Source organism: Triticum urartu, chromosome 7 (assembly GCF_003073215.2).
Source record: "Triticum urartu cultivar G1812 chromosome 7, Tu2.1, whole genome shotgun sequence".
NCBI classification, from domain to species: domain Eukaryota; kingdom Viridiplantae; phylum Streptophyta; class Magnoliopsida; order Poales; family Poaceae; genus Triticum; species Triticum urartu.
Window position 1 is genome coordinate 78,999,731 of NC_053028.1, and position 27,405 is coordinate 79,027,135.

A 27,405-nucleotide genomic window follows, 5' to 3' on the forward strand; every position below is an offset into this window, starting at 1 on the left:
GAGGACGCCGCGGCGAGGCGGGCGAGGGAGTACCACGAGTGCAGCTTCTGCAACAGAGGCTTCACCAACGCGCAGGCGCTCGGGGGCCACATGAACGTCCACCGCGACGAGCGCCGCCGCCAAGCCGCCGCACCGCCGGCCGACGGCGGCGGCGCGCAGAAGAAAGGTCCCGGGAGCAGCGAGGAGCTGGACTTGGAGCTGAGGCTCTGATGACTGATGATTCATTCACCTGGTGTACCAGCGATCTGGGTTAAGCTATATCTGTACTGATTGATGGGTTAGTAATTAATTCCTCGTTTGCTACTATATCTATATGAGCCTAACGAATCATGCAGAAATGTCTGTATGATCAGGACGTCCAAATCCTTCTTTTATTTTTCGTGTAAAAATACGTGTGGGCGTGGACATATATATATATGTGGTGCATCTACATATATTATATAGTCTATACGTACATATATATAGAAATTAGGAAGGTACAATATGCACATATGATTTTCCTCTCCTCTCCAATAGTATGGAAATGGAGCTGTGTGTGCTACATAGCTAAAGAAATTCTTAAGAGGAATGTTATCGATGCTTGGACAAATTGATCCGCTAGAACTATATATCATCTGATTACTACATGCAGCATTGTGAAAAATTATCACGCAACTTATTATTTGATCCAAGACTAACCGTGTGTCATGTATGTTGTCCATCACTTCGTTGATGATATAATCTGTTCGTAGATTGAAGCTATCTCAAACTGATCACATGATTTAAGAATTACAGCATATAAACTTCCCCGCAAAAATGATATAAGAATCGAAGCATATAAACTTTGACCATACAACAGAAGAAATCTAGAAATACTTCGGCATCCAAACTACAAACTCTTCGATTAAGAGCTAGCAGAATTTACTACGGAGTGCTCCAATTAATCTGTTACTGTAACAGATTAATTGGAGCAGTCTACGAGAGGCGAAAACCTGCCTGAACTTTTTCATCAGACCACACCAACTCTCTCCAGGCTGACTTTGACCCTCCATCAAATTTACCACAAGTGAGATGGCAACTCAGCATACGAGTATATCTGATGGACGGCCCTTGCATCTTGATTGCCAAACCAGCAACAGCAAGCCATGATGACAGGGCGTGTTGCTCGAACGACAAATCCCTCGCAACGACCATCATCTCGCCTGGATCAGCATGTGCGGTCTGGGAAGTGCAAACGCACCAACAAAGGCAAAAAAAAACTCGCTGTGCAGGGCACAGATCACAACATACATTGAACATAGTTATTCAATTAAACCAACGGCGCAGCATGATCGCCGGCCACCGAAACTGATACAGCGTCCGGTGCAGTTTCCAGCCAAATAGACCGGATGCCCGCAACACCACTGACCCCAATCGCCGCTACGGCGTGGGCACCTTATTACAAGCCCTAGGGCTGAATAAAACCCGACACTTATTAAATGGTTCATGCTCCATCCACAAGGAGTGCTGATAAAGGTGCCAACGAATGTCAAAGTTCAAAATAAAGGTGCTGAGGTAGCTTCTGAATTTCAGCCCCGTGACAAAAAGAATCAACCAATGGTGTTTCTTCACCGGGCATGCTTCCTCGGTCGCCCTCTGGAAGACTTCCGAGGCCTCTTTGCTCGTCCGCTGGAAGATTGCCCGGGGTCTTTTGCTCCAGGAGCATCAGCCTTCTTTGCGCTTCCACTGGAAGATTGACCGGGGTCTTTCGCTCCAGTGGCATCATCAGCCTTCAGAGCCCACGCTGGTGCTTCGTCAGGCGCGTAATGGTAATCATAAAAAATCTCCGTGCCTGCATTAATCCGCTCATTGGCGAATATGCCCACCCTATGGTCGCCTGCTACAAACATAACCTTGGCATAGCAATTCGGATCAGGGGAATGGTTGGCAAACTTCAGCTTGTTGCCCATCCTGAAGGCATCGAGAACAAACTGCGTCCAAAGAGTATGCATAAGCAACAGCTAGCGTCTGGATCAGATATAGAATACAGGTTTTTGAATAAACCGAGCTGAGAAGGAGAATAACTCAGCTCATGTAAAAGCACTATAGCTAAATCTAGTGATCAGTCCCACATGTAACCGTGAATGTTTGCATACTGTAACTGGTATATTTCTGCACACGTACCTCAGTATTTAAGTTGAAAAGGAATGATGAATTATCACGGTCATATCTCTGTCCACGCTTGGCTGCTTCCCTATGAGAAATAAGCTCCCCAGTGTACTCCCCAAGACAGTCATCCTTGCCAACAGTATTCTGAAGATTGTGGAAAAGATATTCATGCTTGCCAACATTATTCTGGGGTACTGGAAAAGAATGGTGAAGAGGATGAAAGGAGCAGTTTTACCTTAACGAATGCTCCCCATCCAGAAACATCAGATCTCCCAAGTACAACCTGAAACAAAAGTCACACTAATTCAATACCATCAACAGGCCTAAAAATATGGTTTTTTTTGTTCGAAAGAGGGGCAGGACATTCTAAAAGAAAGTGAGTATTTTATTTCCCTAAGAAAAGTGAATATTTCATAGGGAGGCATGTGTTTTACCGGGTATCCGATGTGTTGTGTCACAACATTAAGTCAATCGTGAACATAAAAATGCAGTTTGCCTCCAATATCTGTTAATGCCTTTTTTTAAAACAAAGGTGGCATTATCCAATTTTCTTTTTCCTTTATTTCAGAAGAAAAAATGCTGTTCTCAAAGGCTACTAATTAAACTTCAATTGATGGTAAGAAAAGTTTTTGCTGAAAAAAGTGTCTGGCTTGAATCAAGTTCACGGTATCAGTTTGTTTTAGTATCCAAATTGGCTCATAGCTGGCTCGGAAAACTTGCGTTGCACGGATACTTCAGAACGTTGCATGGATACTTCAGAAAGTGCGCGTATCAAGCCGGATACTGCCCCGATACAGCCCGATACGTATCCCGTACGTATCCTGTGATTTATCGATTTAAAAAAATATTTGATACATCTAGGATACCTCTGGGATACGTTTTGGATACAACAACCCCTTCGTTCGGCGTGAAAAACTCCTATTTTCTTTCTAAACTTCTGTGATGTGAACTCCTGTTTTATTTGTGAATTGGTTGTGAACTCTTGTTTTCATTTGTGGACTGGTTTGTAGTATGAAAACTTGAACCTAAATTATGCTATTATCTATCTATGCGACTATGTGCGTGTGAATGAGATGTGAGAATTGCGAATGTGATTACCATATTTGTTAAGCAATTATGTCGAACCATCAACATCGTCCATCGAAGGAAGAATGGATTAACCGAAGATATTCAGAATTTTGTTAAGCAATTGTGTCAATAAAACAGTACGCTTCCTACCAAAATCTCATTATTTTTTTCATATTTTTAATAATTAATATGTATATACAAATGTATCCCCATATCCTAGTTTTTAGAAAATTGCCTTATCGGGCGTATCCCCGTATCGTGAATCCGATACGTAGCTAAGAATCCATGCAACGTAGCAGAAAACCCATAACCAAGAAAAACCATCGCTCATAAGGAATTAGTTCCTAAAGGGCCTATATGGGATACCGGCTTCAACACTAACGAGAGGTAGCTCAAAAGAGATCTAACACTTAAATCATGTTTAAATAGCATATAGCAATTCAGACCATGGTCTGGTGAAACTATCTATAAGTACAACTGTGTAATGGATTGGACATTTGAGCCTGCAGTTATGCACACAAAGTATCTTCTGTCCTTATCTTTATCTTCAGTTTAGTAAGGGATGGGATGAGAAATCATCAATCAAGTATCGACTCAAAGAAATTATAAACAAGATGTCCACAGCATCTGATAAGCATAAGTGCATTGTTGTTTACCTTTTGTTGTTGTCTAAGAAGCAGTTTCATGTTCTGGCATCCATAATTATCACCTCTTTGGTTGGGGACTCCCAATGAACCATCACCACACCTGTAGGTTAGAAAAGGAACAGTTCAATGTTGTTCTAAAAAACTTATGAAGCAAACCACTTCCACAAGGCACTAATGGAACACCCTGTTAAGCAGGACTGGATAACTCTGACGGCCAGTTCTTTTGGGTAGCTTAAAAAATAAGCTGCCTCTCCCCAGCTTAAAAAATAAGCCGCGCCCTAAATTTGTTGAGGCTTCTAAATTAATTATCCCATAACTAGTTCAGAAGCCCCAATGAATGAGAGAGGCGGCTTATGGGGAAAGCTGGGGAGGAGGCGCCTTATTTTTTAAGCCGCCAAAAGAACTGGCCCTTCATACATCTGAGATTGCTTTCAAAAATAAGTTACTCAAGTGAAGTTGCTGTCCAAGATTTGCTGCTTAACTCCATATACATGCATAACAAATTAACAATTGAAGTAAACTACAAAGTCAGAAGATTTCCCATCATTGACATGATTTCAGAAAGTAACTTTCGGAGTTCAGGTAAAAACCCATCGCAAATAAGATATTGTTCTAATTTATTTACACAGTATATCATTACGTCATATTTTAGCAGAGTTAAACAAAGTGCATAAACAAATGGGAAACAGATATGTTTTCACCCCCTTTAAACAATGCACTGGTACACATGAGCATTCAATTAACTATGCTAGCAAATGGGCAACATCATATCAAATTAATAGGCATGATGATTGTCGGCTATGGCTGATGGCTACAAATTTATTTTATTAACTTAAATTCAGTCCCATTGTTTAAGCTTTAGTTGCAGAAATGAGTATCTTGAGATAAAAAAATTAGAATGGTAATTTTGAACTACTTTGGTGCAGGTTGGATCATAGAGTGCAAAGAACAAAAATCACAAGTCTGTCTAAACAGATCATTAAAAATTAACTACACGATCTTTCAAAGGTTCCCCAGTTGCAGATACATACCCTACCCCACAGTTTCTGCACACATCAGGATCACATTCCCTGTCAGCAGCAAAGCATGGGCACTGGCGGTTGCGACACTGAGCCTTTGCACACTTACAACCTCGAAAACGATTCTTGCATGCTTTCGGACACCTGGAATGCAAGGAGCATAAAATTCCACACAACAGATAACAATCTCTAAATGATGACATAAGGATGAGGATATCAAATTGTTTGCATGCTACCGTATGTGTGTTCATCCGTCTTTACAGCTCATTACAATAAAAAATGGAATTTCTCAAATGAAGTAATAATAACAAATTATCGAGGACCTAAGAGTAGTGCTCCCTCCGATCCATATTAGTTGTTGCTCAAACGTATGTATCTAGCACTGAAATACGTCTAGATACATCCGTTTCAGCGACAATTAATACGAATAGGAGGGAGTATTTGATTTCATTCTCTTCTGAGAGTTGATCCATCTATTATGCAGCATCGTAAAATCTTTTTTGAATTCTTAGATATTCTCTATAAAGAGTTCAAGGATGGTAACGAGTCATGAGACAGTAACTCAACTACACAGTATTCATTCGGTATATTAAACAATATAACAGGAAGTTAAAGCAAACTACATCTATAAATATAAGATACATCAGCAATGGTATTGATATCAAGGAGGACAGGCAGCCTCAGTTCACCTACAATAGGACTAAGCAAGCATAATCTCTACTATTAAAGTGGAGTCTGCGGTCGTGATGGTACGTCGTGGTCTGGTTTGGTTTCATAAGTTTGTTGGTTTCACGTTAATTATGGAGAGTATCATTCTTTGGACGAGAGGATCACATTAATTATGGAGAGTATCATTCTTTGAACGGGAGGATTAGGTTAATTATGGAAAGTATCATCGAGCGCTGGACGGGAAGATCACGTTAATTATAGAGTACCATTCTTTGGTTGGGGGGATCACATTACTTATGGAGAGTATCATTCTTTAGACATGAGGATCATGTTAATTATGAAAGTTCATTGAGCATCGGACGGGAGGATAACTAGAATATGTATCCCCCCGTTGCAATGCCCGCAGTGGCGGAGCTACACACACATAACTGGGCGGGCCAAAAATGGCTAGATTAAGATATACACCTAAAAATTTGCACCCAGGAACGAAAATTAGCATCACTCTACACTGAATTCTTGTTTGGTTGGGCGGGCCATGGCCTTGTTTGGCCTTGCCGTAGCTCCGCCACTGAATGCCCGGGCAATTAGCTAGCCTAAACAAAGGATGAGTACCAAACCAAGCCACACTGCAGCAGACGGCAAACAATATTTCTGGTACCAGCCAAAGTAGATTAGACCATGGGAGAGATCAGCGATACATAGAAGAAAAATATATCTATATACTTCAAATGCATAGAAACTTAAGCATAATGATGCAAAATTTTGTAAAGGAACACAATTAACTCACCCACAGAATTTCTCACAGCTTGTATAATTTTCCCGACATGGACACTGTTTCCCACATGCAGATTGACAACCACATGGATTGTAATGCTGACGAAGCTCACCCTTCCTTGCTGCAATCCTTTTCGTTATGAGAGGGTAGACTGCAGATCTTGAGATATGCTTCACCTTTCCTTGCTTTCTAGGACGCCGTGAACCCAGGCCCAACTCATGCCCCTGTGATGTCAACATTGGCAGCACTAACATAAGATACCACCCGGGTGAAAATATAGAGAGTAAACTGAAACCTACTTTTATGAATCCTTTAACAAGAGAAAGAACACCGCTAAAAACCTCAGATGTGCTGCTGTTCTCAATATAATTCATATACTGAAAAACATCACTGCATGATTTCTCTCCATCAAGAAGGTTCCGAGCAATTAAACAACTGCATGAAAAGAAACCCACAGGTTCAGTCTTATGACTATTAATTCCAGAAAGCAGGGTAACCCTATGACTACAATAATGATAATGGAGAATGATGATTCGGCCCCCGGAGTTAGTAAAATCCCAAGAATAACTTCCGACTGTCAACAATCCAAGAAAAGAAGACAGATGCAAGTGACATGTGCTTGCAAATCTTCATGGAAAATGAGTAGTTTTGCGCCCTATCAAAAAAAATCAGTGCCCTAAAAAATATAAGTGGTAGTGGGACTGTGGAGCTAAAATTTTAAAATTAAATCATTAGTGGAAATATTTTTGTAGTTATGTTTCTAAGCCGATGGTCATAGTCCATGCAACTTCCAATAACAAGAATTTTTAAACATTCCATTCTCCAACGTTTTTCCAATCCCCACTACAGCTTCACACGTCTAGGATGATGATGAGGTAAGTAGAAGGCATGAAGAATTATGGATAAACATTACTCATTAAGGATCCATGATCAAAATCTTCCAAATGGCGGAGCATAACCCTTCACACATAACCTTACTTAGTTCAGAATTATGTTGACAGGTTATTCAAAGCTACATAGGAACTTTGACCTGACTGGTTGTATAATACTCCCTCCGTAAAGAAATATAAGAGCGTTTAGATCACTGAAGTAGTGACCTAAACACTCTTATATTTCTTTACAGAGGGAGTAGTAACACACTAACATTAAGTTCAAGGTATAAATTCAGTCATGAGGAGAAAGGTCCAACCTGTTCCTTCCAAAAATCTCCACACCTTTAACTAGAAGCTCTTGCTCAATCACCATCCAGGATACAAGATTGTCTTCTTGCCTGCATATATTCTTATCGACTAATTCTTCCTTCCTCGAACTATCATGACCATCTGTTGCTGAATGCTCATTATTTGTTTCCACCATCAAATAATTACGATCTTCCACTAAAGCTGAGTTATTCTCCATTTGATGTGCATCCTTCTTCCAAGAACTTGTGCTTGGAGAATTATGTTGTGAGTATGCAACTGAATCTTTGTGTTTGGTGGCCTGTCAATATATGGTTTGAGAACAGTATCAATGCAAGTCGGTGCTTATTTTTCATAATCAAAATTGTCAGAGAAGACAAGCAGCTTTTCAGAAGTCATATACACCATAAAATACGAACCAGTTTATAACAATGACTACCACATGGTCCATCATCCATGCTGTCCCAAGGTGATTGCTTTTCTGCCTGTATGAAGAAGGCACAAATAAGAAAAAACACGTAATTTTGGAAATAATTCTGGAACAAAACTTACAGGAAATATTAAATCTTGAGAACACCCATGTAGTTTGCAATAAAAAACCTGCCAATGTCACGATGAGAAGAATATTCATCAGCAACAAGAGGCATTACATATATCACATGATGATTGATAGATGAGCATACTAGGCATCGCCGACAAAAGAGATTATCGAAGGAATCCAATGCTGCAGCCAAATCTTTATCGTGGTAGATATCTTTCAGTTTGGCATTAAGTTTGGGCACTTCTTTGGAAGAACCTTCAGTATTCTCTCCTTGTAAGATCTCATATCTGGCCTGTAAAAATAGGGCTATGTGTGTTATTGTCAATGGTGAAAATGTAAATTGGAAAAGGAAAAGCCCAAATGGCCAGAATGCTATTGAGATTAACTGACTATGAAGAGAAAGCTAACCTTTATATCACCAGCAGTCTTCTCAAAACATTGAGCTAGGGTCTCCAGCACTTCATCAGACATGCCACATCCGTCAATGGTCATCCTAACATGAAAGTAGAGGAGGAACATAAATTATTACACCAGAACATCAAAATGCCCAGCGAGAGAAAGACATCTTATAGCAGAAGCCAAAATATATTGTTGATCTATCAAGTTTAAGAAAGATGTAAACTCATCAACAGACTACTCAGATTAGAGGTAGACAGTGTAAACTCGATAATTTTGTTCCTGAACAATATGGTAAAAGCAAATCCTGCACCCAGTTTGGATAAAACTCAATAACCTTACTTTTCTGGGGGTCCAAGCTAGGCTAGTTTGATTATGTTCCCACAATGAAAAATAATTAGACAGCAGCAGCAACAGAAGAGACCCTAGGTAGAAAAGTAAAAAAGCCACACATGTGTAACTTATTGCTATTGAAGTTCTCTACTACATGAAAATGAAGTGGACCTATGCATGCCACAATAATTACATAAGTGATATTTTGTATTTGCACTACTTTCATACTACTGTATAAATCTTGATATATTATGTCTTGTGAAATAAAGTTGTGACAATCTTTAAATTTAAAGTAAAGTGTGTGCAATCAATAAAGGAAAATACGACAAACTTATTGCTTTAAAGAAAAGTAAGTGCAATAGCGATCATTCAAAAAACTGTGATTCTTAAACCATAGCAGATGTCAGTCACAAATAAGTGCAGAAGTTAAACCTAGGTAAGGTAAAGTGATGCAAAAGAAAACAATGGAAACCCCAAGTTTGTTTACCGAATAAAACAATCTTCAGAGCTTTTGAATTCCCTTTTCTCCTCTTCATCCTCAACAACTTCATCTTCACTATCACTGAACATTAAAGCTTTACCACAATCTGCATTATAGTAAATATTTTGTCGATGAAATGCAGATTGGTCTTCGGTCATCCTCTGGTTCCTGCATGAAACCCCCAGAAATCTTTTTTCTCAGAAACAGTACGAGACCTTACTCTTGCAAAAGGAGAAAAGTAAAACTCTTATGTACAAAATATACTATTAAAATCCCTATCAGCAAACACTTCCATTCAAAGCATGCCCTCAATCTAATCATAAGCTGTTGCTGCTGCTCTCTACCTCAACCGTGCAGTAGCAACACACAGAGATTCAATATTTAATACATCTGCATCAGTTTTGGGGAGGTTGGGAAGTGCTTGTGATACGAAACAGACCTGTCCAAAAACACCCATGTTGTATAAGGTGGAAGGCCTGACACTGTTGGTAGTTCAATTGGCTTATTAGCATTCTTTGCAGTGAGAATTCCACCCAAAGTAGCAGTCAATGTGCCATACGGACTATCTTCTTGAGAACTGCCACCATCTTTCTCAGCAAGGCACAGTTCAAGACCAAGCGTTGAGCACGACACATCGTCTTGCCTAGGTGTCAGCAGATTCGTGGCTAAACCTGTACCATCCAATGCACTCGTTTGCCAGATTGTTGAAGAACCACGATTGCTCTGCATAATGGTGCTGAGCTTAATCTTGTTATTCTCTACCATATCCTGGAAAAAAAATTATAACAACCAGACAAATGACACCAGGAATATCTGATTAATAAATGCGGAGGGGAGTACAGAATGTGTGGTTTCAAAGCACCTTAATCTCAGCGGAACGAAGTGTCGCGAACTCATTCTTCAACGAGTTAACATAAGTTGAAACGGAGACCTCTCCTAATTCTCCATCCGGTATAGCCTCATCATCCTGAGGAACCTGCATCGACAGTAACTTCATCAACACATGCGTAACACACTCACACAGAGCCGAAAAGAGAGGCGATATTAGACCCCAACCATTAGTTCCACTCAACATTACAGGGGGTCAGGATTCAGGACACAATGCACAACAGAAGTGTGGATTCCACTTTGCAGATAACTCCCAGCTGCTAAGCACAGTAGTGAACTGGGGCATATGATCAGGTACCAACGTTATAAACTGAACTCATAATTTGCTAAGCAAAACTCCAATGGCAGCTCCTGAATTCGAGAGAGGGGGAATACAGGATTAACAACACCCTAAAAAACGAAATGTTGAGCACCTCGGCGGCGGCGGCGATGCGCGTTGCAGGCGGAGGGGTTTGGGGCCGTGAGGCGTCCGCGCCGACGGCGAGCTACGGTGCGGCGGCAGCTCTAGCCTCTAGGGCACAGAGAAGGATTGGGGATTCGGCGGCCGCATTGGGTCGGAGCGTCGAATTGCAGCCTACACCACTAGGTCTCTCCGGGCCGGACCCCGAGCGGCCGGCGGTTGGCGCCGAGAACCTGTATGTGGCGGCGGCGGCCATCAGACCGGACGCTGAGATGCTCTGCGGCGGGGACAGCGTGCCCTCGGCGGAGCGCGGCGGCGGGGTGGTGTATTTTTCAACCTTTTGTGCCGAGCGCACAAACGAGACAAAACTCTCCTAAAAAAGGAAAAAACAAGAAAATAGGAAAAACACAAACGAGCAAAATTGTACAAATTGTACACTGATTAAAAGCATCTTTAACAGACACCGTAAACTCGCGCCCGGAAAAGGCCTTTACAGGCCGCGCAAAATGTGGTTTTTGAATTAATTTTGCCTCGCGCAGAATAGACCATGCAAATGGCACCCGTAAAACCGAATATTCTCCACCGCAAACGGATATTCCTTGGGTCGTCTTCTACACTCGTTTTCTTGTTCCTCTGATCGCTCAGCCGGCTGCCAGTCATCCTCCCCCGCCGCCCCCGACCCCCCCCCCTCCCCCCGTCCGTCGTTCCCCGCCGCTCCTGGCCTTGCCCCGCCGCCACTACCCCGACCTAGGCCGCAAGGAGCCGCGGGAGGCCAGCCCGGTCCAAGCGGCCAACATGAATGACCATGGCAGAAACGATGGAGAAGGGCTGAAAGGGTTGCTGCGATACAAATACGGGAGGAGAAAGTAGAGGAATTAGATTGGGACCTCACCAGATGGACCTGTGTGTGGTTGGACACGACGAAGAAGGACCGGATGCGACGAATTTCGCCAGATCCTAGACTCCGGTGTTGGTTCGGTGACATTTGGGGCAAGAAATCTACCCACAGCCAGCGTTGACCGGTATACGGGGCACCCTCAGTTTGGCCTCCGAGCCTTTAAATACAAGGGTCTCGGGTGTGGGTTTTTGGTGGCCTGGAAAATATTTACGTGTTTGACAATTTTACTGTGCCTATTCTATACATTTTTTTTATCAAAACTTTCAAAACCAAAAATTATAAGAGTTTAACCACTTTTACGGTGTCTGCTAGAGATGCTCTAACATATAATTCACACAAGCTCTCCTAAAAGCACCAAAGACACACAATACGAAAATACTCTCCAGCAACATTGTTTTCTCTCTCTCAGTGAATGAAAAGGTCGTTCCAGTCGGCCGTTCATAAACTTTTTTTTATCAAAAACTAACTTTTATAATAGATTTGATCTTTTTGGAAAAAGAAAAACGAAAATTAGCATCTCAGGGCATCTCCAGCCGTTGGCCCCTCAGGGGGCGCCTAAAATCGCCGCCTGGGGGTGAGCCGGCGCAAAAATTGGGCCTGGGGGCGAGTTGGTCCCCAGCCGCCGGCCCCAGGGCCGCCCCCGGGCACGTTTTAAAATAAAAGAAGTTCGGCGAAGTTCAGCTTAAACACGATAAAATTCGGCCAAACACGATAAATTTCGGCACATTTCGACGAAGTTCGCGGATTTTCATTACATAGCACATATACATAAACTAATCTAAAGGAAAAATTGGCTGAAGTCGCCGCCGTCGCCGCCATCGTCGTCGTCAGCCTTCTCCTCCTTGACGCGGGCGCCCCTGCTGGACCCCTGCCCGGCGTCGCCATGGCGGACTGGTGGCGGCGCATCGTCGTCGTCGTCGTCGCTGTCGCAGATGACGACGACTCCGCCTTCGTCGCGGCCGCGTCGACGCTCCGCGAAGCGAAGCAGGGCGGCGCGCTGGCGCTCCTTCGCCTTCTCCAGGCGCTCCTTCTCCATCGCTATGGAGTCCCTGCATGCCCATTCCAGGGCCGCGTCGTCGTCGTCGAGCTCCGTCGTCACCGGCGCGGCCGGCTCCTTCTTCACCGGCGCGAGCCCCGGCTCCGTCTTCACAGGCGCGAGCCCCGGCTCCGTCTTTGGCTTGACGAAGCGCGGAGGAGGAGCCGACGAGTAGGCGCGCCGGCCGCCCTCGTTGATGACGATGCCGGCGCTGCGAGTGCGCCGGCCGAGCGGCGTCTCCGCCGCGGGCTCGGCCTTGACGCCGAGCAGGGCCGGAGTGCCGGAGGAGTGCGATGAAGATCGGGAGGAGGAAGAAAAGGAGGAGGACCCAAACCTCCTTGGCGCCCATGGCCCGGCGCGTCGGTGCTGCGCCGGGGCGGCCGCCCTCGCCGGGTACGCCAACGGCGGGTCGTTGCCGCCTTCGAGGTACGTCAGCACGCCCTCGAGTGTGCGGCCGGGGACGCCCCACCACAGGTGGCGCCCCTCGCTGTTCTGCCGACCGCCAACCACTGGCGCGCCGTTGATGGACGCCAAGCGCTGCTGCTGGCGGCGCTCGAAATACGCCGCCCAAGCCGTGTGGTTGTCGGCGGCGTACTGGGGAAGGGAGAGTTGGGCGTCGGTGAGGGAGGCGCGCACGACCTCGACTTCCTCGGCGAAGTACTTCGGCTTCGCCACTGCGTCGGGCAACAGGGGAATGGGCACTCCCCCGGCGCTGAGCCTCCACCCTGTCGGCCCGGCGCGCATGTCCGGCGGCGCCGGGATGTTCGCCTAGAACAGGAGCCAGGACTCCTGTTCGTGGAGCGAACGGCGGCCGAAGCCGTTGGCCACTGCCTCGTCTCCGGGGAAGCGTTCTGCCATGGCGACGGGCTCGGGAGAGGTAGAGAGATAGAGGGAGGGGCTGGGCGGCGGCGCTCGGGAGAGGTAGGGAGAGGGAGGAGCTGGGCGGCGGCGAGGGGCGGGGCTGGTGTGGGCACAGGCGAGTGCAGGCCACCGGCTATATAGCCGCGCCGCACCCGTGTGTACACGTGCGAGGAAGGGGAGGCGTCGGCGCGCCGTCCCGTGACGCGCCGCCCGTGAGGAATCAATGGCAAGGCTGACCGGCGGCAGCCTTGGCATTGATTCCCCGTGGGAACCGAGGCCTTTGGGGGAAGACGAGGCGCCGTGTCGCTGACGCGGCGGGCCCGCGGCTGTTTCGCGCCAAAACAGTTCGCCCCGGCGCCCCCGGGCGCCCCCCAGCGCGCCGGGTTCGGCCTGGGTCCGCCGGCGCTATTTTCGGCCCAGGCCGGCGAAAATCGGGCTCCTGGGGCGCGACTGGGCCGTTTTTTTGGCGCCGGCGCGAAAAAATCGCCTGGGGAGGCCTTCCTAAGGGCGCGGCTGGAGATACCATCACCAAGTAGGGGAAATCAGATTCCGCCACCATACATAGAAAGTAGTAAAAAGTATCGTACTCGAAACCAAAATCAAATACATTAACCTAGGGGAGAATGGCGGCCAACCAGCATGGCCACGTGGCGCATGCTAGTTGGCCGTGCCAAGAAACTTTTTGATTTCTTTTGAAAGATGAAATTGAAAAACTTTTTGATTTTTTTTGGAAGGCGAAATTGAGACCTTTTTTTTCTTTCGAGAAAAGTTCTTTTTTCGAGATTATTTTTTAAAGATGGAAGTGAGACTTTTGTTTCTTTTTCATTTTAAGAATGTTTTGCAGGCTTTTACTTTTTCTTTTTGAGATGGATGTGATGTTCACACATTGTGAGAAAGTTTTCTTTTTAGTTTTGAGATGAAGTTGAGGTTTTTTCTTTGAGAGGAAGAAATACACGCACCACTTTTTCTCAAGAGGCCCGCAAAGGCAGGCCCCAACCACTAGTAGCTAGTAACACCTGAAACTTGAGCTATCGTCCACAACCCATTATAAACATAAAACATAACTACGGATTGAGATATATGCATAAATCAAAGCAAATTAATTGAGATTCAAACCGAAATCCAACATGCATCACTACGTCCCGATCTAGAATTCTGACATACATCTGTCGTTGCAAAACATATGCATATACTTATTTGTGTTTCCCATATATTAATGGAGACTCCTGATACCATCCCCGTCTCGGACCACAAAAGATATGAAATAATTGAAATAAACATGCAAACCTCGGTTGTGTAGGGAGACGGATGGGAGTCGCTCCCTGATGCGGCGATTGAGAGCAATGCCACGGCCGCACCCACGTCATGTGGACAAAAGGCTTGGGCTTTGCCCCCTCGCATATTTAGGGCTTGGTCACGCATTCTTTTCCTCCCCGGAATGACGTGTTTTTTCATTGAGAAGAGATGAGAGAGGGTTTCGCTACGGGGATCGATGGGAAAGGAGATTATAAAGGGGGCATGGTTGAATATCTATGGAATTATTTTACTACCCGCCATCCCCGCCACCACCGCACGGCGGGAGCATGAGTAGGTTAGCAAACTCATACGTCCTAAGAGGTGGGACCCAGCTACGTTAATTATTGTGATGTGGTTCGGTATTTTGGTGAAAAATGTAAAATGATGGAGGGTTAACCACAAACCATGTGAGAATTTACAAGTGCAAAAATGTAGTTTGGTGTAACCCCATTGTCTCACCACATGACCAGAGTGCTTCCTTTTAAGAATAATCATTTCCTCAAAAAATGCAAACATCAGTATGGTGTAAAACAAAGGAGGGGTAGGTAAGGATGGTTAGTATACCCATGGAAAATTTACTAACTTTATTGCAATGCCATATTTGTGTGTTTAACATATCCGATTGACTTGTATCTAATAGATACTCCCTCTGGACTATGTAAGGCAAGAGGACTATGGTTATGCGGCCAAGGTGGTATTTAATTCCATATCGCACTATTGATTTGGGAAAGTAACCCAACTGGATTCATTGCATAAATAGGGATTGATACCTGTATTAGTGCCTTGATCCTTTCACCTCATCCATGCAACATAACAACACACATCTAACAATGTCCTAGAAAACAAAATCGGAATATCCAACACCTCGGCGGTGGTGATGATGCGCGTTAGAGGTAGAGGGGTTTCAGGACGTGAGGGTTTTGCGGCCACGACGAGCTAAAGTGCGGCGGCAGCTCTAGGCTCTAGGGAACTGAGAAGGATTGGGGATTCAGCGGCTGCATGGGTCGGAGAGTCGGTTTGCAGCCTACACCACTGGTCTCTCCGGGCCGGACCCCCGGCACGAGCGGCCGGCGGTTGGCATCGAGAACCTATATGTGGCGGTGGCGGCGTCGGCATCGGACCAGACGCCAAGATGTTCTGCGGCCGGGTGCTTTCAACCTTTTGTGTTGATCACACAAACAAAACAAAACTCTCCTCAAAAAAGAAAAGGAACAAGAAAAAGGGGAAAACACAAATGAGACAAACCTGTATAAATTGTAGACTCTAGAGACTACTACCTCCGTCCTGGTTTATGGGACCCCTTAGTATTTTGTGTCAAATTTTAACTATAGATTTAATTTACAAAATAATAATGCATGACACCGAAATTATATTGTTGAATTCGTATTAGAACATAGTTTCTAATGATATTATTTTTTATGTCATGCACTAAAACATTGTTAGTTAAATTTAAGGTCAAAATTTGGCATAAAATGCGAAAGGAATCAATAAACCAGGATGGAGGTAGTAAGATATAATTCGGACGGAGGTAGTAAGATATAATTCACACAGTGCTCTCCTAAGACTACGAAAGACACACAATACCAAAATACTTTTCCATAGTTTCGCAGCAACATCGTTCTCTCTCTCTCTCTCTGAATAAAAAGGCCGTTCCAATCGGCCACTTCGCAAAAAATACCTGAAAACTAACTTTTATAATAGATTTGATTTTTTTTGCAAAAAAAGTAGCACCTCACCCATGCAGGGAAATCAGATTCCGCCACCATACATAGAAAGTAGTAAAAAGTATCAAAATCAAACCAAAAATAGATAGTAACGCGTGAAACTTGAGCTATCATCCACAACCCATTATAAACAAAATGTAACTATGGATCTAGATACACACATAAATTAAAGCAAATTAATTGAGATTCAAACCGAAATCCAACGCACATCACTAGATCCCGATCTAGAATTCTGACATACATTCGTCGTTTCAAAACAATTGCATATTCCTATTCGTGTTTCCCATCTATCGATGGTCACCACCAATACCATCTGCACCAGACCACAAAAGAGATGAAACCATTGAAATAAAGATGCAAACCTCGGTTGGGTAGGAAGACGAATGGGAGCCGCTACCAGATGCGGCGATCGAGAGCAACGCCATGGCCGCACCCATGTCGTGTGGACAAAAGGCTTGGGCTTTGCCCCTCGCAGATCTAGGGCTTGGTCACGCATTCTTTTCTCCACGAGACGACGTGTTTTTCCATTGAGAAGAGATGAGAGAGGGTTTCGCTGCGGGGATCGGCGGGAGAGGAAATTATAAAGGCGGCAGGGTTGAATATCTATGAAATTATTTTACTACCCCCCGCCGCCGCCGCATAGCGTGAGCCTGAGTAGGTTAGCGGAATCATACGTCCTACGAGATGGGACCTAGCTAGGTTAACTATTGTGATGTGGTTTAGTATTTTGGTGGAAAATGTAAAATGATGGAGGGTTAACCACAAACCATGTGCGACTTACAAGGGAAAAATGTATTTTTGGTGTAATCCCATTGTCTCACCACATGACCAGAGTGTTTCCTTCTAAGAATAATAGTTTCCTCAAAAAATGCAAACATCAGTACTGTGCAAAACAAAGGATGGGTAGGTAAGGATGGTTAGTATACCCATGGAAAATCTACCAACTTTATTGAAATTCCATATTTGTGTATCTAACATATTCGATTGACTTGTATCTAATAGATACTCCCTCCGGACTATGCAAAGCGAGAGGACTATGGTTATTCAGCCAAGGTGGTGTCTAATTCTCCAGATCGCCCTATTGATTTGGGAAATTAACCCAACTGGATCCATTGCGTAAATAGGGATTGAAACCTGCATTAGTGCCTTTATCCTTTCGCCTCATCCATGCAACATAACAACAGGCATCCAGTGAGGGGGTGGGATATAGTATTAACAACGCCCTAGAAAATGAAATCGGAATATCAAACACCTCGGCCGGCGGCGGCGGCGAAGCGCGCGGAGGCGGAGGGGTTTGGGGATGTGAGGCGTCTGCGGCCACGGCGAGCTACAGTGCGGCGGCAGCTCTAGCCTCTAGGGCACAGAGAAGAATTAGGGATTCGGTGGCCGCATTGGGTCGGAGCGTTGGATTGCAGCCTACACCACTGGTCTCTCCGGGCCGGACCCCCAGTGCGAGAGGCCGGCGATTGGTGCCGAGAACTAGTATGTGGCGGCGGCGGCCATCAGACCGGAAGCCGAGATGTTCTGCGGCGGGGACATCATGCGTGGCGGCAGGGTGGTTTCAACCTTTTGTGCTGATCACACAAACGAGACAAAACTCTCCTCAAAAAAGATAAAGAACCAGAAAAAAAGGAAAGACACAAACGAGACAATGGTGTATAAATTGTAGACTCTATGAGTACTAACTCTGTCCTGATTTATTGGTCCTTAGTATTTTGTGTCAAATTTTAACTATATATTTAACTAACGAAATAATAGTGCATGACACCAGAAATTATATCCTTTGGTTCGTATTTGAACAGAGTTTCTAATGATATTATTTTTTATGACATGCATTGACAATTTGTTAGTTAAATTTAAGGTCAAAATTTGGCACAAAATGCGAAGGGAACCAATAAACCAGGATGGAGCTAGTAAGATATAATTCACACAACGCTCTCCTAAAAGCACCAAAGATACTCTTGCATAGTTTCTCAGCAACATTGTTCTCTCTCTCGAATGAATGAAAAGGCCGTTCCAATCGGCCTATTTGTAAAAAAAATAACCGAAAACTAACTTTTTTATAATATATTTGATATTTTTGCAAAAGAAAACAAAAACTAGCACCTCACCCATGCAGGGAAATCAGATTCCGCCAGCACACATAGAAAGTAGTAAAAAGTATCATAAGCAAACCAAAAATAGATACTAACACCTGAAACTTGAGCTGTCGTCCACATCCCATTGTAACCACAAAACATAACTACAGACCGAGATACATGCATAAATTTAAGCAAATTAATTGAGATTCAAACCGAAATCAAACTTACATCAGTAGACCCCGATCTTGAATTCTGACATACATCCATCGTTGCAAAATAGTTGTATATTCCTATTCGTGTTTCCAATCTATCGATGGAGACCACCGATACCATCCGCGCCTCAGACAACAAAAGACATGAAACCATTGAAATAAAGATGCAAGCCACGGTTGGGTAGGGAGACGGATGGGAGCCGCTCCCAGATGCGGCGATCGAGAGCAACGCCATGGCCACATCCACGTCGTGTGGACAAAAGGCTTGGGCTTTGCCCCCTTGCAGGTCTAGGGCTTGGTCACACATTCTTTTCCTCCATGGAACGACGTGCTTTTCCATTGAGAAGATATGAGAGAGGGTTTCACTAAGGGAATCGGCGGGAGAGGAGATTATAAAAGGGGTAGGGTTGAATATCTATGGAATTATTTTACTAACCCCCACCCCCACCCCCGCCACTGCTGCACGACGGGAGCATGAGTAGGTTAGTGAAATCATACGTCCTGAGAGGTGGGACCAAGCTAGGTTAACTATTGTCATGTGGTTCAGTATTTTGGTGGAAAATGTAAAATGGAGGGTTAACCACAAACCGTCTGAGAATTTACAAGGGTAAATTTTACTTTGGTGTAACCCCATTGCCTCACCACATGACCAGAGTGTTTCCTTCTAAGAATAATCATTTTCTCAAAAAATGGAAACATCTGTACCGTGTAAAACAAAGGAGGGGTAGATAAGGATGGTTACTATACCCATGGAAAATCTACATACTTTATTGCAATGCCATATTTGTGTATCTAACATATTAAATTGACTTGTATCTAATAGATACTCCCTCTAGACTATGTAAGCCGAGATGACTATGGTTATGCGGCCAAGGTGGTGTTTAATTCTCCAGACCACACTATTGATTTGGCAAATTAACCCAACTGGATCCATTGCATAAATAGGGATTGATACCTGTATTAGTGCCTTGATTCACCCGATCCATGCAACATAACAACACCCATCCAATGAGAGAGGGGGGGACACCTCGGCGGCGGCGGCGATGCGCATTGGAGGCGGAGGGGTTTGGGGACATGAGGCGTCTGCGGCCACGGCGAGCTACAATGCGGCGACAGCCCTAGTCTCTAGGGCACAGAGAAAGATTGGGGATTCAACGGCTGCATTGGGTCGGAGCGTCAGATTGCAGCCTACATGAAAGTGCAACTATCCCTAGGTGGTTTTGGTAATTCATAACAACATATAGCTGATTGAGCTAATGCTATTCCAAGATGATTATTTCAGGAAAGCTCAATGATTGGCATGGCATGGATATGAAAGTGGAACCCTCAAAATGCTAAGGACAAAGGATTGGCTCAAGCTCAAAAGCTCAAGACTCTTCATTTTATATTTTAGTGATCCAAGATCACATTGAGTCCATAGGAAAAGCCAATACTATTAAGGAGGGATGAGGTGTTGCTTAATGAGCCTCTTGCTTCATGTGCTTAGTGATATGCTCCAAAACCCTCAACTACTTTCCCATATCCACATATGACCTAAACTCTAAGCCAAACACGGTCCTACCGATTTTTCCTATCCGGCGCCACCGAGTTTCACTTGTCATTAGCCACTGCCAAACCCTAGCAATTCGGTCCTACCAATAAGGTTCTCGGTCCCACCGAGATGGGGTTGCAATCTCTCTGTTTCTCTTTCGTAACTTTTCGGTCCCACCGAAAGAGCGAATCGGTCCCACCGAGATTGCAATGTAAACTCAGTGTTTCCCCTTTGTAACTTTTCGGTCTCACCGAGTTCCACTCGGTCCCACCGAAAGAGCAAATCGGTCCCACCGAGTTTGCCTGACCAACTCTCTGGTTAGCTAATTACCAGACTCGGTCTCACCGAGTTTGTGTAATCGGTCTCACCGAGATTACGTTATGCCCAAACCCTAACCGAATCGGTCCTACCGAGTTGCATGTCAGTCCCACCGAAATTCCTAACGGTCACTAGGTTTACATTTTCGGTCCGACCGAGTTTATTGATTCGGTCCCACCGAGATTGGAAAACTGTGTAACGGTTGGATTTTGTGTGGAGGCTATATATACCCCTCCACCTCTTTCTCAAGAGAGAGCCATCAGAACACACAATCATTCCAACTCATTTGTTCTGGAGAGAGACCACCTACTCATGTGTTGAGATCAAGACATTCCATTCTACCATATGAATCTTGATCTCTAGCTTCCAGTTTGCTTTCCACTCAAATCTTCTTTCACCAAATCCAAATCTATGGAGAGAGTTGAGTGTTTGGGGAGACTATCATTTTTGAAGCACAAGAGCAAAGGAGTTCATACCTTACACACCATTTGTTACTTCTTGGAGAGTGGTGTCTCCTAGATTGGCTAGGTGTCACTTGGGAGCCTCCGACAAGATTGTGGAGTTGAACCAAGGAGTTTGTAAGGGCAAGGAGATGCCTACTTCGTGAAGATCTACCGCTAGTGAGGCAAGTCCTTCGTGGGCGATGGCCATGGTGGGATAGACAAGGTTGCTTCTTCGTGGACCCTTTGTGGGTGGTTGCTTCTTCGTGGACCCTTCGTGGGTGGAGCCCTGTGTGGACTCGCGCAACCGTTACCCTTCGTGGGTTGAAGTTCTCCATCAACGTGGATGTAGGATAGCACCACCTATCCGAACCACGGGAAAAACATCCGTGTCTCCAATAGCGTTTGAATTCTCCAAACCCTTCCCTTTATATTCTTGCAAGTTGCATGCTTTACTTTCCGCTGCCTATATACTCTTTGCATGCTTGCTTGAATCGTGTGATGATTGCTTGACTTGTCCTAAAATAGCTAAAATCTGCCAAGAACTAAAATTGGGAAAAGGTTAAGTTTTTATTTGGTCAAGTAGTCTAATCACCCCCCCTCTAGACATACTTTCGATCCCACAAGTGGTATCAGAGCTTTGGTCTCCATTTGCTTGATCTCCATAGCTTTTGGTGGTCATAGCCTTGGTTTCACAACCTAGGAGAGTATGGCGTCTAGCGAGGGAAATTATCACCGTAGAGGTCCTTACTTTGATGGTACTAATTTTGCTAGTTGGAAGCATAAAATGAAAATGCATATTCTTGGACATAACCCCGCTGTTTGGGCTATTGTGTGTGTTGTCTTGCAAGGTGACTTCTTTGAAGGGAGAGAACCAAACCATGAAGCTACCACGGAAGAGTTGAATATGTTGCAATACAATGCTCAAGCTTGTGATATTCTCTTCAACGGATTGTGCCCCAAAGAATTCAACAAAATCAGCCGCCTTGAGAATGCAAAGGAAATTTGGGATACTTTGATTGATATGCACGAAGGTACCGACTCCGTCAAGGAATCCAAGTTGGATGTGCTTCAAAGCCAACTTGACAAGTTCAAGATGAAGGATGGTGAAGGTGTCGCTGAAATGTACTCTAGGCTTGCTCTCATCACAAATGAGATTGCCGGCTTAGGAAGTGAAGAGATGACCGATAAATTCATCATCAAGAAGATCCTAAGAGCCTTGGATGGAAAATATGATACCGTGTGCACATTGATCCAAATGATGCCCAATTACAAAGATCTCAAGCCAACGGAAGTGATTGGAAGAATTGTTGCTCATGAGATGTCACTTAAGGATAAAGAGGAACTTCACAACAAATCAAGTGGTGCCTATAAAGCCTCATGTGAAGCCCCTACATCATCAAGTGAGAAACAAGCCTTCAATGAAGAATTGAGCTTAATGGTGAAGAACTTCAAAAAGTTCTACAAGAATAGAAGCAAAGATAGAAGCTCCAAATCAAGGTCCTACAATGACAAAAGATCTTCTAGTCGAGAGCGAAACTGTTACAATTGTGGAAGACCCGGACACTATTCCAACGAGTGTACGGCTCCCTACAAGAGAAGAGAAGATTCTCCAAAAAGAAGAAGCAAAGGATCACCACAAAGAGAGAGAGAAGGAGTAGAGATGATCGTTATGAACGAAGATACTCACGGAGAAGCAAGGACTCGGAAAGGAAGCAAAAATCATCAAGGAGCTACACAAGACGAAGACATCAAGCTCATGTTGGTGAATGGGTATCCGGCTCCGACTCCGACAGCCACTCCGAGAGAAGTTATCACTCCGACTCCGAAGATACTCAAGATGAAGGTGTTGCCGGTCTAGCACTTGTGTCAACCAACTCCTACGACATATTTGACTCACCAAATGAAGGAATTGGAAGATGCTTCATGGCCAAAGGTCCTAAGGTAACACACCCCGAGTATGTTGATTTCAATAGTGATGAAGATGACTTGTTAGGTGATGATTTGATTGGTGACAACTCTAGTGATGAATACTATGATGAAAGACCAATTAATCATGCTAATCAAGATAAAACGAATGACAATGATAAGGAGAAGATTGAGGCTCTAACTAAAGAACTAAAAACTCTTAAGTTAGCTCATGACACTATCTTCGAAGATCATCGAGAACTTTTAAGGGCTCATGAGAAGCTACGCTTTGAAAAGCTCAATCTTGAGCAAGAGCATGAGTTCTTAAAAGCAATCAATGATGATCTCCGCAAGAAAAGTTCTTCTTACATTGCCAAGCGTTTACTCTTATCCACTTACATGCCTCAAGTCAAGTCTAACAAGAAAGATTCTTCCTCTAGTAGTAACAATGATCATGCTAAATCCAATATTGTTGCTTCTAGTAGTTCTCTTGATTCCACTAATGATTCTCTTAGCCAAGTTACACTTGAGCAAGAAAATAGCTTATTGAAGGGAATTATAGAGAAAGGAGTGTACAAAAGCCTTGCCGGGAGTAAGCAATTCGAGGAAATTGTGCGCAAGCAAGGAATGCACCGGAAGAATCAAGGTGTTGGTTTTGAACGAAAGTTCAATGCCAATGGAGTTGAGTGGGAAGAAGATCAATACCCCAAGACAAAGTTTGTCCCTCAACAAGAGAAGTATACCTCTTTCAAGGGGACACAAGCTCAAGATGATCTTCCACCACAAGACTACGAGCAAAAAGGCAAGGACAAGCTTCAAGAGGAAATTGATGCATTTGAAGAAGCTCCTAAGACCTTAGTCAAGTGGATTCCCAAGACTACTTCAAGTTCCACTTCATCAAGTATGACTACAACTCCAAGGATTCCCATCAAGATGATGTGGATCCAAAAGAAGAAGAACTAGAGAGTTCTTGAGGGTGACTCCGCCAACATACTTCACTCTTATCATTTTGGCAAGAACAAGTGCAATCAACTTCCACATCTTGCACTAGTTCAAGGAGTCACAAACCCTCTTATTGGTAAGACAAGGGACAAGGTAACCTAAAGTTTTCATGGACATCATCTTGTGTGTGCATCACTCTATGTCTATGGATATCCTTGTTTGTTCTTTGTGGGACTAACCCATGTAGGTATTGAAAGTGCAATTCACTCAAATGGATAGCTCCAAGAGATCTACATCAACATTGAGCATCCACATCTTCAATATCTACATGAAGTCATCATCGACAAAACCCAAGGTTAGTTCATCCCTCTTAGGGGGGATATCACATCTAGGGGGAGCTTTACTCTAAGACTTGAGCTAAAGCAACTCTAAAGATGTGAACAAAACAATGCTTTATGTAAAAGTGGTAACCCCACTTGAGCTTAAACGATGAGTATGACCTACGATCAAGTGTTCTCACTTGACTCCTAAGTCAATATACTCATATATAGATGACCTAGTCATCGCAAATTGCTTGATAGATGCTAGAATTGGTTGTGCATGCTTTGCCACATATTTCATTTGCCATCTTATTGTGTGAGCATGCTGATTGCATATTTTACTCATTCGAGGACATCCACTTGTTGCTTTGATTGTTTGGCTTTATCTTCTTTTGCCAAGTGGATGGACAAGAATGCCTAAGAACCTCCTCTAGCTATCTATGCTTTTCTCGTCTCAAACTCTATTCATGCTGCATCACAAAAATTGATCAAGTCAGATTCGAACCACTCTGTGTGAGGAGCGCTCGGAGTCCCCGATTCGTCATAGACTTAAACTTCCAAAACCTCTTTATGAATCTCGGTCTGACCGATACTCCATTTCGGTCCTACCGAGTTCATTAAGTTGATCTAGGTTTTCGATCTCGGTGCAACCGATTTGAACTTTTCGGTCACACCGAGTTGCAATAACTGCACACAGTTTTGCATCTCGGTGCCACCGAGTTGTTCCACTCGGTCACACCGACAGGGTCGGGCTATATATAGTGACGGGCAGAATTTTGGAAATTTCTCCGAAACCTCCTCACCCGCGTGATAGCCTGCTCTGCCCCCGAGGTCTCCGGATCGTCTCCTCGCCGCCAGCAGCCTCCAGTCGCTGGTCTTCGCCGCCGTCAACGGATTTCTGCCCCGCCGTTGCCGCCGTAGCAAGTCCACGCCGAACTAGGGTATGGACTTGATCATTGTGCTATTCCTCAATCTGATTCCTAGCACATTGTGATCATCATGAATCTTGCCACGATTGATAAACTTCTATCCAGTCAAAACGCTCATAGATTAAGTTTAATTCGAAAATTTTAGGGTTAGGTTTCCGCCGAAACCATCTCGGACCCACCGAGTTGAAAAACTCGGTCCCACCGATCTGGCTTTTGCCATTGCACAAGTTAAACTCGGTCTGACCGAGAATAACTTATCGGTGCGACCGATTTTGGAATTCTGTGAAACCCTAGCAGTCTCGGTGCCACCGAACTGTGACTCGGTCTGACCGAGTTCACCAGTTCTAGTGCCAAAACTGTTTCGGTGTCACCGAGTTTGAAAATCGGTAGATCCGAGATGCTTTCTGTGGAAAACTAAAACTAACTTTTTGAGTTAATCTTTTGCAAAAATCTCTGCTTTTTGTGATGCTCATCCAATCTATCTCTTCTATAATCTATTCACAGGGTCAGCAGTCAGTTTGCAACATGTCTGATCAAAGTGACAGCCAGAACCTCTCAGAGCAGCAAGTTGTCATGAGTGAGGGCACTAGCCCCTCAAGTTCTTCTGATGATGGCAGCAGGAGCACACCCAGCAATCTGCCTAAGGCTGCCACACGTCAAAGAAACAAGAGAACGTCTGATTCTGAGGATGAAGACTATGTGGCAGAGGAAGAGGCCACTTCCAAAAGGGCTGAGCCAGCTCAAGGCTCAAAGCCAGGCCTGAAAGTCAAGAGGCCAGCAGGGAGGCAGCCAATGTCAAAGGCTAGAGCCTCAACCGAGAAGCCTGCACCTGCTCCCATTGAGCCCATTGCTGCTGAGGGCAAAAAGAGGAAAGAGAGAGTAAAGAAGACTGTAGCCAAAGTGCTTGGGAGAGCCTCCATCATGGTAGAAGAGGAGGAGGAAGAAGAGGTTGCTGCACCAGCACCCAAGGCAGCCAAACTTATGGGAGATGCCATAAGGTCAGGAACAGCTGCATCCAAGCCCAAGGAAGCTCCTAAGGCTGCATCTAAGCCTAAGACAGCTCCAAAGAGAAACACAAGGAGTATACCTGCTGCAGAAAAGAACAAGGCCCCAGTGCCTGAAGCTATTGAAGAAGAGGACGAGAGTGTCCTCTGGAAGCTCAAGCCCAAGATCCCAGACCACAACGATGCTCATCCTGTGGCTGAGGACATGAAGCTCAAGAGAGACTCAGGGCTGAGAAAGTGGAGAGAAGCAGACCCGTATGCTTCTAGGAGAAGGACTGCCGTGGACTACAGATTTCACACAAAGGAGCAACAAGATTTTTATGAGACTGTTTTGCTTGACAAGAAGCCAATCGTTTGTGACATGAGATGGGTCGACTGGACATACATCAAGGAGAATGAAGAACACTACCCAGGAGTTCAGGACAGCTTCAGAGCGTGTGGAGTAGAGGACTTTGTTGGGCAGAAGCTCACAAAGTGGAACGAGGAACTCATCATGCAGTTCTACTCCACGTCTCACTTTTATCCGGATGGGAGGATTACATGGATGTCAGAAGGTACAAGGTACCAATCTACAGTGGCTGAGTGGGCACAGATCATCAATGCCCCAGAAGAGCAAGATGAGGACTTGGATATCTATGCCAAGAAGAAGATGGACCATAACTCCATGTCCAACATGTACAAGGAAATTCCCAATGAAGCTCTTGACACATTCAAGTTTGGCTCAGTGCACTATCTGCTATCAGGATTGCCCACTATCAATTGGATACTAAGGCACACTCTGTTGCCTAAGTCTGGAGATCACAAGATGATCAGAGGTCACGCGATCAACTTGCTTCATGTTTTTGATGTGCCTCAGAAATTCAAGGTCATGAGTCTCATAGTTGAAACGATCAAAAGGACAGCTGCAGATCAGAAGAGGAGCTGTGGATATGCCCCTCAGATTCAGGAACTCATCAACTCCAAGATGGGCACGGGCGTATATTTGTTGGATAAGGAACACCTGCCCATCCGTCCAGATTTTGAGAACAATGAAGTTGTGATGACAATGAATGAGCCATCGTCTGCACAAGCATATGCAAAGAAGGAGAAGGCGAAGAAGGAAAAAGCTGCCAGGATGCCTACTCAAGAGGAGGCATCTGAGTACTTCTTGAAGACCAAACAAGAGCAGCTCAGTTACTTGATTGCATCCTCGCTGAGAATTGAGCAAAGTCTGGCCAACCTCACTAAAAATCAGCAGAGCCTAGAGAGGATCATGGAACAGAAGTTCTATGACTTGGATGTCAAGGTAACAGAAGTTCAGTCTGTAGTGGAGCAGCTCCAGGAGGACATGAATGAGAGGAGAGGCAGGACCACAACTCATGCTTTTTCTAGAGTGCCAAAAGG

General features: G+C 44.6%; 1 protein-coding gene across 3 annotated transcripts; it reads right to left on the reverse strand.

Annotated features, from left to right (window-relative positions):
* Window positions 1-1,282: 1,282 nt before the first annotated feature.
* Window positions 1,283-10,847, reverse strand: LOC125525482 (histone-lysine N-methyltransferase CLF-like). Of its 3 annotated transcripts, XM_048690479.1 has the most exons (17): window positions 10,536-10,846; window positions 10,291-10,399; window positions 10,097-10,210; window positions 9,674-10,002; window positions 9,241-9,402; window positions 8,433-8,517; window positions 8,167-8,316; window positions 8,036-8,083; window positions 7,903-7,968; window positions 7,495-7,784; window positions 6,647-6,740; window positions 6,318-6,529; window positions 4,874-5,005; window positions 3,852-3,942; window positions 2,363-2,410; window positions 2,143-2,271; window positions 1,283-1,949 (listed from the first exon to the last, which is right to left on the reverse strand). In XM_048690479.1, the coding sequence occupies exons 2-17, from the start codon at window positions 10,291-10,293 to the stop codon at window positions 1,587-1,589; spliced, it is 2,316 nt and encodes a 771-aa protein (XP_048546436.1). In that variant the 5' UTR covers window positions 10,294-10,399; window positions 10,536-10,846; the 3' UTR covers window positions 1,283-1,586. The 3 variants fall into 3 exon arrangements, with proteins under 3 accessions (XP_048546436.1, XP_048546435.1, XP_048546437.1); XM_048690478.1 differs by having other exon boundaries at window positions 6,318-6,740; window positions 10,536-10,847; XM_048690480.1 differs by lacking the exon at window positions 10,291-10,399 and having other exon boundaries at window positions 6,318-6,740; window positions 10,536-10,847.
* Window positions 10,848-27,405: the final 16,558 nt, after the last annotated feature.